Here is a 15,185-nt window from a genome sequence, read left to right on the forward strand (position 1 = left end):
TCTGCCCTCAGGGCATATTTAATTAGAACAGGCATCTCATTTTCAAGTTCATCCTTAGTAAATACAAGGGCTGTTATCAAAGCTTTACCTTTTAGGACTAGTGACTGATTTGGTAGTAGTGCTGAAAGCACAGCCACCAGCCACGAAGACTTGACCTTAACCCGTCTAGAGTAAAATCTCATTAGCCTTATCGAAAAACAAATACACACACAAGAGGCCAGATACAGAAATATTAGTTGCACTGATCTCGAAAAAGCACTCAAGCATTTAATTAAATAACTAAGTAGGCATAGTTTTCTCTTCTCGTTCTGTTACCAGTTTCACTTCCTTTGGCTGTTTTTTATCTTGTCCTGATTTTCAAGGAAAACGCAGAATGTTGATAAGGGAAGTCCATATCCTTTGACTGTTTTGTTTTTTGACTTTTCTTCTTAACTCACTAACTTTGTGAGCTCAGTATATTTTTTCTTTGCACCACCACCAGGACCCAGTATATGAAGCATAATGAAGTGGCACGTTTAACAGAACACAGATCCCTGACGAAGGTCAGCGTGGTGAGGGAGTAGAAGGCGCAGTCCCAACAGACTAGAGGCAACTGACTTCCTTCAGTTTACAACAGCAAAGAGCTGACGTCAAATTGCATAGAAAGGGCTGATTTAAAAAATCTTTGTAAGTAATTAAAATAAAAATCTTTTTAAGTTAAAGAAACCTAATGCTTTGAGGTAGATGATGCTGTTGTCAGATAATGAAGTAATAGTGTAAAGATATAAAAATAAAACTGAGGGAAAAAAGCACTGATTTGAAATTATCTTCTTTTATGTTTGGATGGAAACACTTCCAATTCAAGGTTTTGAGCACAAAATCCAGGCATGTCATGTGGTGGACTTGCTTCTTCAATTGGAGGTGAACTTGGCACCCGATGGAAAGAATCCAGACTCTCATGAACAGCAAACCACAAAAGGACTGTCCCCGTAAAGAAGCCAGTGACTCCGCATTAGACTTTTCCAGCTTGCCTCATTCCCCAAGTTCAGGTTTTAGAACCTAAAAATCTTCTTCAGCATTTAACTAGTTCTTTGTTGGTGGAAGGGGCTGGGACTGTCTCTCCACACGTGAACTGATCCTAAGACAGAACAAGAAATTACATTACTCACTGAATGTCTGTGTCACAGATGCATCAATAGTAAGATTTCATTTTGTTACACAGTCAATCTTGCTCTGTTAAGTTTTTCCTTTGCTCTATGACTTCATCCTTGGTCAAAGTCAGCACCAGAAATATAATCTTGAATAATCTTGCCCAGTTTTTAGACCCAAATTCATATTTAATGCACCATATTATTATCTTAGGTGGCTCTAGTAGTAAAGAACCCACCTGCCAATGCAGGAGAGGTAAGAGACGTGGATTTGATCCCTGGGTCTGGAAGACCCTCTGGAAGAGGGCATGGCAATTCACTCCAGTATTCTTGCCTGGAGAATCCCATGGACAGAGGAGACTGGCAGGCTACAGTCCATACGATCACATAGGAAGACACGACTGAAGTGACTTAGCACGCACGCACCTTACCTTATAAACAAACATGTCCATCTTCACTACAGAGCTCCCACTTCTTGGAAATCACATTTACAAAACACATGTTTTAAGGTTCTATATTAATCACTACTTGCACTACTACTTCTCCAATATTTGGTCACTCAAATACCTGTTCTCTTCAAATTACTTGTTCCAACTAAAGTGGGTAGCTCTTTATGTTTCCCAACACAGATAATCTGTAAACTAGCTACTTTGTAAATGAAGTTCAACCTCTGATGATTTCTCCTGGCTTATGCCAGCCACCCCCAGAAACCTCTGCCTCCCAGGTTACCCCTCATCTCCTGTAGTCTGACCCCTGTTAAGGACCAGCCTTATTCTGTCCCTGGCAATCTCTGACTCCTGCCCAGCACCTGGAATCCTCCCACCATGCTCTTTGGAACTTACGGTCCACCATCAACATGAGGCTCCATGTTCTCAACCTCTGAAAACAGCCTTCTTGCTCTAACACAGGGGTCTCAATGGGTGGTGGGAAGGAGGTGTTACTTTTATCTTTGGGGACATCTGGCAATGTGTAGAGACGTTTTGGGTTGACATACTGAGGGCTGCCACTGGCACCGAGTGGGGAGAGGCCAGGGATGCCACTCAGCAGCCTCAGCGCACGATCACCCGCCTTAAGGCCGCAGTCTCTCCTCACAGCAGCACTCGTGCTCACCCTTGTCTGGTTCTGTTTCTTCAGAACACATTTAAATCAAGAATAAACCAGTAAACGGCTAAAGTACAGTCTAAGTTACAGCCTGTTTCTGTCAGGAGTCTGTCTTGTTCCCACCTTGCCTATAAGCACTTTAGAATTTATCCTTAAGAATGTTAAGCACTGTTATGGGACAACTATATCTCAACAACAACAACAAACACAACAAACTCAGAAAATAGAATGTTAAGTCTCTTAAGACTCCATTCAAAGTACTGACCAAAAGCTGGGGGTGAGGGGGCAGTCACAACATTTGTTTTCTATTGTCAACATCTTTGGATGAAAACAACAGGACGTTAAAGACTAAAATGAAAATTGTAAAATTCCAACTATGGCACAGCTCAAACAAGATAATACAGAGTTCTGTATATAAGTCAGATAAGAGATACTATAAAACTGTTCCTTTCAAAATAAGTCTAGGAACTCTGAACGATTCTAATTACTTATTAAATAATGGAGGAATAAAGACTTTCAATTAATCTTTATGATCATTTTCCTGTTAAATAAGTAATCCCAGTAAGATTCATTAGATAAAGAACAGTTTATTGCCTTCTCCAAAAAAAGTTAATAAATTGAGCTTTTAAAATTTTCAGTAACAATATAATACAAAATTTTAATTTGCAATTGCTTATGAATGGCTCTCGGAGAAGGCAATGGCAACCCAGTCCAGTACTCTTGCCTGGAAAATCCCATGGGCAGAGGAGCCTGGTAGGCTACAGTCCATGGGATCCTGAAGAGTCGGACACGACTGAGCAACTTCACTTTCACTTTTCACTTTCATGCACTGGAGAAGGAAATGGCAACCCACCCGAGTGTTCTTGCCTGGAGAATCCCAGGGACGGGGGAGCCTGGTGGGCTGCCGTCTATGGGGTCGCACAGAGTTGCACACGACTGAAGCGACTTAGCAGCAGCAGCAGGAGCATGAATGGCTCTTTAAAATTCATTTAAAAAATATAGCATTTTCCTAACACACCATTAGAAAACAATCTCCTGCACTTACATATCACAGGCAGACTGCTCAAGGTTCTTGCAACCCTCTCCCCCCTCCCCCTGTTTTAAAACCTGACTCCTTACCTTGTCATAAATCACTTTTATAATGAGAGAGCAGCTAGGGCAGGTTGCCACATCTTCCCCATTCTCCAAATCTTCCTATAAATAAAATTAAACACCGTATGGGTCAGCGCAGCCTTCCCTTGGTGATCTCCTCCTCCCCAACCCTCTCACTTCTGTGGGCAAGCTCCTTGGAGGCTGGCCTCCCCACAAGGCAGTTCAGTTCAGTCGTGTCTGACTCTCTGCGACCACATGGATCGAAGCATACCAGGCCTCCCTGTCCATCACCAACTCCCGGAGTTTACTCAAACTCATGTCCATCGAGTCGGTGATGCCATCCAACCATCTCATCCTCTGTTGTCCCCTTCTCCTCCCGCCTTCAATCTTTCCCAGCATCAGAGTCTTTTCCAAGAAGTCAGTTCTTCACATCAGGTGGCCTAGGTATTGGAATTTCATTGGAGTCCAAGGTATTGGACTATTCATAGTCCTTCCAATGAATATTCAGGACTGATCTCCTTTAGGATGGACTGGTTGGATCTCCTTGCAGTCCAAGGGACTCTCGAGTCTTCTCCAATACCTCAGTTCAAAAGCATCAATTCTTCGGCGCGCAGCTTTCTTTACAGTCCAACTCTCACATCCAAAAATGACCACTGGACAAACCCACAAGGCACGTGAGGACCAAAAGCACCTCCCGAGAGAAACGCCTGCCCCATTCTTCCCTGGAAGCGTCACTTAGGGAAAAAACACTCAGGAAGGTGAGTCATGGTTCAGTCGTCTAAAAACCCACCCCCACCTCGGAAGACAAAAACACACTCCTTCCTCCAAAACGCATCCTAGGGAGGGGAAGCTTGAGCGGCGGGGGTTGGCGAGAAGACTGGTGCTCGCTGCCATCCACCCCCTCCCCGCTCTTCTCAGGCCTGAGAGAAGACCAGAACCACAGACGGCGCAAAGTACCGACTCTGGTAGAATTCAGAAAGGGATGATAAAAGGAAGCGGATAACTCTGAGCCGCGCGGCTCCGCGGCAGGAACTCGGCAGAGCTAACACGCGCCCGCTCCGAGGAGCCTCCCGTTACCTTGGTGATGCAGAAGTTATCCCCACACGGGCAGGGGTAGAAGTAGGTCTCCGAGTCTTCGTCGTATTGGAAGTCCTCGATCTCCACCTCATCGTGAAATACCGCCATCGTCACTGGAACCGGCACAGGTCTCTCAGCTTCGCCGTCCGACCCAGGCCGGGGCCCCGGGCCAACTTGGCTGGCGCCCGCCCACACGGGAGTCTCCACAGAGCACCCGCGCGCGGAACCCCGCTTCCGGCCCACGGAGGCCCGCTTCCGGCGCAGAGACAATGACGCAACTCCGGGAGTCAGGCCAAAGGGGTGACCGGGCAGCGGTCACCATGGAGATGGCGGCTCTAGGGGGCGGAGACACGGGCGAATAGGGCTCGCGGCTCGGGGTCGATCGAGCGTCGCTCCGCCTATCGGGCGACAGCAACCAATGGCATGTGGGTTTCTCTCACGCGCCTGTGCGTCACTTCGAGGACGCCGGAAGCTCTCCAGAGCCGGGGCGGGGCTTGGCGCTGCGCGAGCGGCTGGGTCGGCGCGGGGGTGGCGGCGGTGTGGAGACTCCCGATTGAGGCGTAGTGTCTCGTGTCTCACGTCCGTGGGCCTCAGGCCTTAAGCAGACTCCGTAGGAGGCCCCGGTCGGCCTAGGTAGCGTCAGCCCGGCCCTTGGCGCCGCTGGCGGAAAGCGCTTTGCGGGGTGAGAGGCGGCGGCGGGAACTGCTCAGCCCCCTGGACCTCCCCGGTGAGGGACGGAAAGCTGAGGTCTTGATTCACCGAGTGACTTTGAGCTCCGAGCGGAGCGTGGCTTGTGATCGGGCCGCGCTCGGCTGTCCAGGTACAGCCCGGCCTCTCCCTCAGCCCAGCTTCTCTTCAGAGGCCCGTGAGGTGTGTGGTCGAAAGGACCAAGCGAGGTCTGTTACGCGGGGTTGACGCTCAGTGTCATTCTTCCACCAGTGCTGGGAATCTAGGTGTCATTCATTCCGTGTTAGTAGTCTTTAAACGGAGATACAGAGAGTCAGATGTCTTGACCGAAATCGCACATCTGGAAAATGAAGAGCCTGGCTGTCCCCAAAGCCTAGGAACGAATGACTTAACTGGTGTTGAACCACAGGTCCGGGAATTGGTGATGGACAGGGAGGCCTGGCGTGCGTGGGGTCGCAAAGAGTCGGACACGACTGAGCGACTGAACTGAGCCGAGCCACAGTTTCTTCTTTGAAAGAGAAATGGAATCAGCACGCAGAGTTATTATAATACCATGAGGCCTTAATATACGTTAAAGTGAAATGAAGATAAAAGGTGATACGTCTTGTGTTGGCAAAGTGGGGTTTCATGGGAGTTTTGCTCTATCACTAAGTATTTATTCAAATCTTGGTAGAGTAGGAAGGCAGTGGGGAAAAGCCCTATTGAAAAGCAGATCTGGGCTCAGAAGATGACTGTTTGAATCTGGGAGCTGGATATTTATGTTCTTTGGCTTTATTTCCTCTTCTGACTGAAAAAGAGTTGGATTAGAGATGATTTACAAGACTCCTTTCAGGTCTAACATTTTACTTTTGCGTGGAAATTGTGAGTTTTACGTGGTTCAGCAATCACATGTACCATATTTAATTTATGTTAGCATAATACATATGTACACTTCCCTATGCTTATTTATGCATACACAGATGTTTGCATGAATTAATTTTGTGTGTGCTGAAGTTCCAGCTGGTTTAGCTCCTTTAAAGCTTGAAAACCTAATGGTAAAGGAGTCTTTGGGAGATAATTTGGAAGTTACATTAAAAGGGTTTATAGAATATGGCAGAGGCCTCACAAACATTGTGTTTTCCTTAATTGGAGATCTAACCAGCAGTTGGAAAGTGTTTGTTAGACTCATTGCGGGTTAACTGGACTGATTTCTGCTTTGAGCAAAGGAGCAGCAAAGCCCTTTTGGTAAAGCCTGTGTAGTTCAGAGGCTGCTCGATGTGTCTGTGAGTGAAGTGAAAGTCGCTGAGTCGTGTCCGACTCTTTGGGACCCCATGGACTATTCTCCAGGCCAGAATACTGGAGTGGGTAGCCTTTCCCTTCTCCAGGGGATTGTCCCAACCCAGGGATCGAACCCAGGTCTCCTGCATTTCGGGCGGATTCTTTACCAGCTGAGCCACAGGGGAAGCCTTTGTAGACCAGGATTTTCCCAGGGAGCCTCTTGGAGAGAGGAGGACAGAGTTGATAGTGTCAGAATGGTAGTCCCAGTGATCATTTTGAGGTCGGGAATCTTTTTGTTCTTTAGTACTTCTGAGCATAAGTACCTCCAGAATAAAGGTGAGTTGTTTTTGAAGGTCGGGAAATGGGTGCATATTTGGTTCATGGAAGTATACATTGGTAGACCTTTTAGGAAGCAGTTTGGGTCTGTCAAAAACAATTTGCTGAGGAATTTTGAAATCTGAAGTTAGTAATCCTAAAAGTTACAGGAGTTGTTGGGTGATTTTTCTTTATAATTTCTTTGTAATTTTCCAACTTTCTTTGAGTATGTATTACCTCAAGTAGAAAAAGGAAGGTGAACGAGCCACTTTACTAGTAGTAGTTGACACTGTGTGCCAGACCCTGTAGCAAGTGGTGTTTAGATGCATCCTGTTATTAAAACAACGAGGCATAGGTATCACTCCCATTTTCAGCACTGGGAAACCTGAGGGTTTAGAGGCTTAGGTTTAGACACTTGCCTAAAAGGGCCAAGCTAGTGAATGGCAGGAAGCTACGGTGAGAACTCGGGCCTGGCTGAGCCCAGAACTGGGTCTTCATGACCCTCAGTACCATCTGTGATCTGATGGTGCTTGAAGCGGAGCTGGGTTAAACAGACAGCTCTGGCAGTCTAAGAGGGCTCAGATTTTCCTCTAGAGTGGGGCCGGTTCCCTTGAGACCTGACTTGGGGGTCCCCTTGGCCTTGCGTGCTGCTTTCCTCCTGCCATCTGTTGCCGCATCCCTTGTTGGGCCAGAGCTGGGTCCCCTTATGGATCTGTCAGTTGGAGTGCATACTGTGCTGAAGAAAGTAAAACTGTAGCAAAACCCGGGATGCGTTATTTTACGCCACCCAGCGTTTGTGAATAAAACGTAACAGTGACTGCTGAACTACATTTATTCCTAGAAAAGAGTGGACACATTTCATAATGAGATATCTTTGGACTCGGAGTATGACAAAAGCAAGTTTAATAGTAGCTATACGGTCATTTGTGATCACAGATTTATGGTTTAAAAATAAATGTTTAAAAATCGTACTGCTGCTGATTTGGAAAACAACAGTGACCAAAATTCTTAGCATGAGATTGAATTTAGAACTAGGTCACACTGAGGTCACGGCAGCTGTGTTTTATGAGTGTTGTTGTAGGTCGGGCTGGGCAGTTGTGTTTTTGGCACATAACCCGCTGCCTCTCTAGATTGGGTTGTTTTAGTGATCCTCCTGCGTGCCAGGTGTTTCCCCAGACATGTACCCGTTTCAGCAACCCAGTGAGGTAGTCTTGGAATTTCCATTTAAAAAGGGGAAGAGGTGACTGGCCCAAGGTTGAAAGCCAGAAAGGAGTCAGATCTGAGCCTGGTTCTGCTGGTTCTGACTCCAACACTCTGCAGTAACTTGTATTTCACTCGGGTCCCCTTTCTGAATGCCAAGAACCCCTGTGCCTCCTCACCGGCACCTGGGATTCTAAATCGGCAAGTGCCGTGCAAGCTCTGAGTTTATTTCTGTGTGTCCCTGCTCTTTGAGGCATTCTTGGTTATTTTTTCTTTCTCTCACTGCCTGCTCACACGTCATCCTGTCTCAGCAAGTGATAGGGCTCTAGCTTCAAAATCTAGTCCCTGTTCATCTGTTTCTGTCTTAGTTTTATTCTGTCTGAGCTTAGCAGGGCACCCTTCTAACTGAACTTCCTGCTTCAACTCTTGGTCTGTTCTTTTCAAGGCAGCTGGAGTGACCCTTTAGTGTGAGTGAGATCACGCCCCTCCCCTGGTTTGTTCAAGCCCTGCAGTCGCCTCCCTTCGCCTTTAGAAGGAGGCCTGCCCCCAGCCATGGCCTGCCGTGGCCTGGCACTGTCCCTGCTGTGGCTCATCTGTCCCGGGCCCCGGCTGTCTGTCCTGCAGACGCGCTGGTTGTGCTCCGTCTCTCACACCAGCCTCGTTTCTGTGCTGGGGCCTCTGCTCCTTTGCTCTGCACTTGTCCTCATCGTCAGGTCTCAGCTCAGACTCCTCTTGAGAGAGACCTTTCCTGATATTCCCCAACCTCCATCACTCTTATTTCCCTTGCACACTTACCGTAATCTGTGTCTTCTAGTTATCTGTTTATTAGCTGCCGTAGACATTGTGATAAAAGCTTCGTGTAACGGCAGAGGCCTTGTGTCTGGCTCTTTGTTGTGTCTCTGCAACCTAAAATAGTGCTGGATGCCCCAGTAATTGTTAAATAATTTGAATGTACTTGTTGAACAGAAACTAGTATAGTTCATTTTAAATCTTGAATTTAATCTGTTGCTTGTAGGACTGCTTAAATGGCTATATGTTTCATTTAGTATTTATGATACTTTTCTCTGTTTCAGAAATAAAATAACTTTTTGGTGAGGTAAGGCCCAAATGAGGATACAAACGTTGATGGAATGTTCTTTTTTGTATAGTTTTGAAAATTACTTAACATATATTAATTTTGTATAGTTAATTAATGTTTACATTGAATGAATAAAACCATTGGACACATTTCAAGATACGGATAGGTGTTTTCCTTTTTGTTTTGTATTGTTTACTTTATTTTTTGAATGTGGCATTGTTTTAATTTTGTTTTAATTGAAGTATGAGTGCATGCATGCTCGGTTGTGTCCTGCTCTTTGCAGCCTCCTGGATTGTAGCCTGCCAGGCTCCTCTGTCCATGGAATTCTCCAGGTAATAATACTGGAGTGGGTTGCCATTTCCCACTCCAGGGGATCGAATCTGCATCTCTTGTGTCTTCTGCATTGGCAGCCACCTGGGAAGCCCTTGTTGAAGTCTAGTTGATTTACAGTGTCCCTTAGTTTCAGGTGAACACCACAGGGATTCAGTTATACTATACATACATGTATATGTATCAGATTCTCTTCCCTTATAGGTTTGTACATAATACTGAGTTCCCTGTGTTATACGGTAGGTCCTCACTGGTTACCTGTTTTATATATAGTAGTGTGTATACGTTAAGCCCAGGCTCCTAACATATACCCCCTCTTCTTTGGTAACCATAAGTTTGTTTTCTGTGTCTGTGGGTCTGTTTCTGTTTTGTCGATAAGTTCGTCTGTATCATTTTAGATCCGTGTGTAGGTGATACCATATGCCTGTCTTTCTCTGACTTCACCTAGTTGTTAATCTCTAGGTCCATCCGTGTTGCTGCAGACAGCATTATTTCATGCTTTTTTATGCCTGAGTAATATTCCATTGTGTATTTTTTGCACATTTTTATCCGTTTCGTCTGTCAGTGGACACTTAGGTCGCTCCCATGTCTTGGCTGTTGTAAACAGTGCTGCAGTGAGCACTGGAGTGTGTGTATGTTTTCAGCTGTGATTTTCTCCAGGTACATGTCCAGGAGTGGGGTTGAAGGATCATATGGTAGCTCTACTTTTAGTTTTTTAAGGAGCCTCCATACTCTTCTCCATAAAGGCTATACCAGTTTGCATTCCCACAGACAGTGTAGAATGGTTCCTTTTTCTGCACATGCTCTTTAGCATTTAGTATTTGTAGACTTTTTGTTGATGGCCATTCTGAGTGGGGTGAGGTTATACCTCATTGTAGTTTCGATTTGCATTTCTCTAATAATTAGTGATGTTGAGCATCTTTCCATGTGCCTTTTCTGCTGTCTGTGTGTCTTTGGGGAAATGTCTGTTTAATCTTATGCCCATTTTTTGATTGGGTTATTTTTTTTATGTAGAGCTGTTTGTGTATTTTGGAGATTAAGCCCTTGTGGGTCAGCCACATGGTTTGCAAATATTTTCTCCCATTCTGTAGATTCTTTTTATTTGGTTTATGGTTTCTTTTGCTTTGCAAAAGCTTTTAAGTTTCATTAGGTCCCATTTGTTTATTTTTGTTTTTATTTTTATTACTCTAGGAGACAGATTTTAAAAAATCTTTCTGCTATTTCTGTCAAAGAGAGTGCTGTCTATGTTTTCCTCTAGGATTTTGATAATATCCAGTCTCACATTTAGGTCTCTAATTCATTTTGAGTTTATTTTTGTGTGGTGTGAGGAAGTGTTCTAATTTCATGCTTTTACATGTAGCTGTCCAGTTTTCCCAGCACCACTTATTGAAGAGACTATCTTTTCTCCATTGTTTATTCTTGCCTCTGTCATAGATTAATTGACCACAGGTGCCTGGGTTTGTTTCTGGGCTTTATCCTGTCCCATTGATCTATATGTCTGTTTTTATGCCAGTACCCTACTCTTTTGATGACTGTAGCTTTGTAATGTAGTCCAAAGCCATGGAGTCTGATTCCTTCAGCTCTGCATTTCTTTCTCAAGATTGTTTTGGCTTTTCAGGGTTTTTTTGTGTTTCCATACAAATTAAAACATTTTTTTTTTTGGTTCTAGTTCTGTGAAAAATTCCATTGGTAATTTGATAGAGATTGCATTGAATCTGTAGATTGCCTTGGGTAATATAGTCATTTTGACAGTATTGATCCTTCTAACCCAAGAACATGGTCTATCTTTCCGTTTGTGTCATCTTTGATTTCTTTGATCAGCTTCCTATAGTTTTCAGAGTATAGGTCTTTATCTCCTAAGGTAGGTTTAATTCCTGAGTATTTTATTCTTTTTCATGTATGGTAATTGCAATTCTTTTCTTACTTTCTCTCTCTGATCTTTCATTGTTAGTGTATCAGAATACAACAGATTTCTGTGTATTAGTTTTGCATCTTGGGACTTTACCAAATTCATTGATGAGCTCTAGTAGTAAATTATTTAGTATATGTTAATTTTCTATAGTTAACTAATACTTTCATTGAGTATATAAAGTCACTGGATGTGTTTCAAAATATGGATAGGTTTTTTTCTTTAAATACCTCATTGCTTTAGAAGGCACTTTGAACACAGTTTGATAAAATACCCCTTATTTACCAGTAGGTGGCACTCTTGGTCATGGTTACTATTGTTAAAAAACAAGATTGTAGAATTTTAAAGAAAACAGCTTTTAAAAATTAAGTTTTCTTTGTTTTCTAGTTCAAGTTGAGCAGTAGATCAAACAGTATAATCACTAAAAGATGTGTCTTAGATGAGGCAGCTTATTGTAGCAACAGATGTCCAAAACTGAGCAGAACAGTGTGTCCATATTTGCCTGCACGTCAGTTAAATTTTGTCAGGGAGGTTGGGCCCAAATGACATGTACCTGTTATCAGCCCAGCCACTGGTCTGGTTGTTCATGGGGTGGAGACCCTAAGCAGCAGGAGATACAGATGGTTCAAGAAAGATGAGGGGGCGTCGCTGGTGGCTCAGCGGTAAAGAATCCACCTGCAACGCAAGAGACCCGGGTTTGATCCCTGGGTCGGGAAGATGCCCTGGAGGAGGGCATGGCAACCCACTCTAGTATTCTTGCCTGGGAAATCCCATGGACAGAGGAGCCTGGCAGGTTGTAGGACATGGGGTTGCAACAGAGTCGGACTTGACTCAGCAGTGAAACAACAAGAAAGATGAAAGAGAGAAGCAGCAAGAGAAACAGACGAGAAAAGTGGGAACATGAGGAGGAGTGGATGGAAGGGGGGCGCCATTGAGAGTAGCTTGGCTGTGAGGTGATGCTTGCCTGTTACAATGAGCCTTTGCTTTTACTGCTGAGAAACAGGAGTGGTTTCCTTTTTTTTTTTTTTTAAATAAGTTCATTTATTTATTTTTGGCTGTGCAGGGTCTTGGTTGTGGCTCAGGGGCTTTCTCTGGTTGTGGGTAGCAGGGGTTGTGAACATGCTTCTCGTTGCGTCGGCTCTCGGAGCACAGGCTTCAGTAGTCATGGCCCACAGGCTTAGTTGCTCCTAAGCACGTGGAATCTTCCTGGACCCAGGATTGAACCCACGCCCCTGCATTGGCCGGTGGACTCCCATCCGCTGTGCCACCAGGGAAGTCCCGAGATGGTAGTGCTTTTGAACAGCTTCCCAGACATTGTTCTTACACGTTGTCTCTGCTGTTGAAGGACCTCGGTGAGAGTTTCAGTGGATGGTGCTGTTTCTGTTCCAGCCCGTGTGTGTGCCAAAGGTCTCGGTGTGATTCCAGGACCAGAATATTGCATGTCAGCCAGCCAGCTGTACACTAACGGCTCCTAAACTCTCATGGACCTCTGAAGTAAGTTTTGCCTCTTTCTTTCAGTGACTAATATACCATTTGGGGTTTAGCACATTCAGAGGAGAGAAGCTACGTTTTATGTGAGGTGGAAAGAGGCCTTTCACTTCTTTCATTTTACTAGAGAGAAAAATGGCAAGTAGCGTGTTTATCCACAGTGGCAAGAAATAGATCTTTTATCCGAAGACCAGTTAGAAAGCAGTGGCTTTTTTAATATGATTCGGTTGTAACTCAACGAATTACATATGATAATTGTCACCTCTCAATTTATTTACTTTTATTTCCTGTCTGGATCTTCTAAAATAGCTTCAGGCTCCCCAAGGTCTTTGTCTTGTTCTTGTGGCCCCAGGGCCTACCACATGATGGACTCTTACTAAATATTTGTCAAATGAAGGGCTAAAATAGTGAGTGTGGTGTAGAAATGTGGCACACTTTCCTTGGAGTAGGAATGTAGACTTCACTTGAATATTTTCTAACATTGTATTTGTTACAATTCATTTATATAGTACCTCCCAAAGAGCTCCGGAAATAGCGTTCACATACATTTTCATTTATTCTGAAGTCAACTAAGATAGGAAAGGACAGATATATATGGCAATATAACTTGTTAAAAGCGGCCATCCTAAGCAGTGTGCTATCGTGCTAAGTCACTTCAGTCATGTCCGACTCTTTGTGATCCCATGGACTGTAGGATTAGACACCTTTGTCCTTGGGATTCTCTAGGCAAGAGGGGAGAAGGCAATGGCAACCCACTCCAGTGTTCTTGCTTGGAGAATCCCAGGGACAGGGGAGCCTGGTGGGCTGCCGTCCATGGGGTTGCACAGAGTTGGACACCCTGAATCGACCTAGCAGCAGCAGCAGCAGCAGCAGGCAAGAGTACTGGAGTGGGTTGTCATGCCCTTCCCCAGGGGATCTTCCCAGCCCATGTCTTTTATGTCTCCTGCATTGGCAAGCGGGTTCTTTACCACTAGCACCACCTGGGAAGCCCATGTAAGCAAAGAAGGATTTAAGAATTAGCAGAGAAAAAACAGAATGATAGGAAGCAAAAAAAAAATGTCGTCTGACTCCCGATCAGTGGTTTTCCTGATAGGCAGTAGTTTTTAGAATTTGATGTGTTGGAGAATCTTTCTGTTTTTTTTTTGTTTTTTTTGTTTTTTCTTTAAACTTGTTATTGAAATTTGACATGTAAATAGAAGTACATAAATCCTAAGAAGACTGCTTGGTTGAATTTTTAAGACAAAATTTTGGGGGAGCAGTTTTAGGTTCACAGCAAGATTGAGGGCGAGTGCAGAGTTTCCCTTCCACTCCCTGCCCCCACACATGCACAGCCTCCCCACCGTCCACAGCCCCCACCAGAGTGGGGCCTTAATCTCCGACCTGTAATTGGTGAACCGGCACTGACTTGGAGAGTCCTCCCACGTCTCACAGCACGGCCCGCTCTTGGTGATGTATGTTCTGTGGGTGTGGACAAGCGTATGATGACGTGGATCCATCATTACGGTGCCATTTGGAGTATTACCGCTCTGAAACTCCTCTTGTGTTTGAGGAATTTTTTTCAAAATGAAAATACCCATATAATCAACATTCAGATTAAGAAACAACTTTGTCACGGTCACCTCGCCATGGGTGACTGCTAATTTGATTTCCAACTCACAGATTCATTTTTTCCTGCTTTTGTACTTTGTATGACTGGACTTGTAGACTAGGTGCTTTGTGTAGGTGCTTTTTTGAGTCTTTTCTGTCATTCTTTTCATTTACTGAGGTATTTGTGTTACTCATTTATGTTACTGCCTGTGGTTGGAGTCTGTTTATTCTCATTGCTGTGAAACTTTGAAAATTTGTCTGCCCTTTTCTCTTTATCTTATAAGAAATATTGCAGGCTTACGTGGTGCTCTGGGCAGAATGTAGTTACTAGGCAGTTACAGAATCTGCTGTCCTCTTCTGTGATAGCGTAAGGTCAGTGACATGAGCTCGGTCAGGGATTTTGGAAACCGATAGAGCACAGGAATATTTGCCAGCACCGATAATCACTGGTGCACATGCATGGTGGGGGTCAGTGGGCTCAACTCTAAATAGCAGGAGCAGTTTTGTCAGGGTGGAGCTAGGTCTTTAATCATTTTGCTGTTAGATCAGCTCGTAACATCAGCAACAAAAATCCAAACTCTTCTTCACTGGCCCTAAGACAGTCTGATGTTTCCCTCCTTTTTCTTGGAATGTTGTGACTTTGAGTTTGCTGTCTCCCAGGAAGCACCATGGTGGTCGTGATCCCCAGGCTGCTGCGAGGCTCTCTGGGCGCCATCTGCACTCAGGCGGCTCCGCTGAGATCAACACCCAGTGCGTTTCGCTACCTCACTCGGAGCAGGTGAGTGGTCACCTTCAGTGTCGTTGCAGCGGGTGTTCAAAGAGCCCCGACCTGCTGAAGACAGTGGGAGGCAAGTCATAGCCTCTTCCTTGACTGTGCCTGCTGTCAGTGGGGTGTATGCTTTAGTTAGTGTATAGACTCCGGGGCTGTTCTCCAGGG

The 15,185-nt window shown here is 44.8% G+C and overlaps 2 protein-coding genes across 7 annotated transcripts in view; one reads left to right on the forward strand and one right to left on the reverse strand.

Annotated features, from left to right (window-relative positions):
* Positions 1 to 247: 247 nt before the first annotated feature.
* On the reverse strand, positions 248 to 4,651 carry DPH3 (diphthamide biosynthesis 3). 5 transcript variants are annotated; one of them, XM_070797208.1, is made up of 5 exons: positions 4,398 to 4,651; positions 3,348 to 3,422; positions 1,970 to 2,255; positions 1,367 to 1,495; positions 248 to 1,117 (listed from the first exon to the last, which is right to left on the reverse strand). In XM_070797208.1, the coding sequence occupies exons 1-5, from the start codon at positions 4,503 to 4,505 to the stop codon at positions 1,059 to 1,061; spliced, it is 657 nt and encodes a 218-aa protein (XP_070653309.1). In that variant the 5' UTR covers positions 4,506 to 4,651; the 3' UTR covers positions 248 to 1,058. The 5 variants fall into 5 exon arrangements, with proteins under 5 accessions (XP_070653309.1, XP_070653318.1, XP_019820175.1 ...); XM_070797217.1 differs by lacking the exon at positions 1,367 to 1,495 and having other exon boundaries at positions 4,398 to 4,648; XM_070797223.1 differs by lacking the exon at positions 248 to 1,117 and having other exon boundaries at positions 1,368 to 1,558.
* Positions 4,652 to 4,906: 255 nt separating this feature from the next.
* OXNAD1 (oxidoreductase NAD binding domain containing 1) overlaps positions 4,907 to 15,185 on the forward strand; it is a 51,848-nt gene continuing 41,569 nt past the window's right edge. The window contains exons 1-3 of one of the 2 annotated variants that reach the window (XM_070797196.1): positions 4,907 to 5,217; positions 12,519 to 12,667; positions 14,909 to 15,026. In XM_070797196.1, the coding sequence (XP_070653297.1) occupies positions 14,917 to 15,026 (110 nt within the window). In that variant the 5' untranslated portion in view covers positions 4,907 to 5,217; positions 12,519 to 12,667; positions 14,909 to 14,916. The remainder of the gene's footprint in view (positions 5,218 to 12,518; positions 12,668 to 14,908; positions 15,027 to 15,185) is intronic. The other variant, XM_070797202.1, reaches the window with a different exon arrangement.

Source organism: Bos indicus, chromosome 1, assembly GCF_029378745.1.
Source record: "Bos indicus isolate NIAB-ARS_2022 breed Sahiwal x Tharparkar chromosome 1, NIAB-ARS_B.indTharparkar_mat_pri_1.0, whole genome shotgun sequence".
In the NCBI taxonomy this organism is placed as follows: domain Eukaryota; kingdom Metazoa; phylum Chordata; class Mammalia; order Artiodactyla; family Bovidae; genus Bos; species Bos indicus.

Coding starts and splice junctions, on each gene's coding strand:
- DPH3 (XM_070797208.1), bottom strand. CDS start 4,505: ATGGCGGTATTTCACGATGAGGTGGAGATCGAGGACTTCCAATACGAC. Junction 2,256..3,347: donor TAAAAGTGATTTATGACAAG/GTAAGGAGTCAG, acceptor TGTGTTCTGAAG/AAACAGAACCAGACAAGGGT. Junction 1,118..1,366: donor TACCTCTCCTGCATTGGCAG/GTGGGTTCTTTA, acceptor GTTCTGTCTTAG/GATCAGTTCACGTGTGGAGA.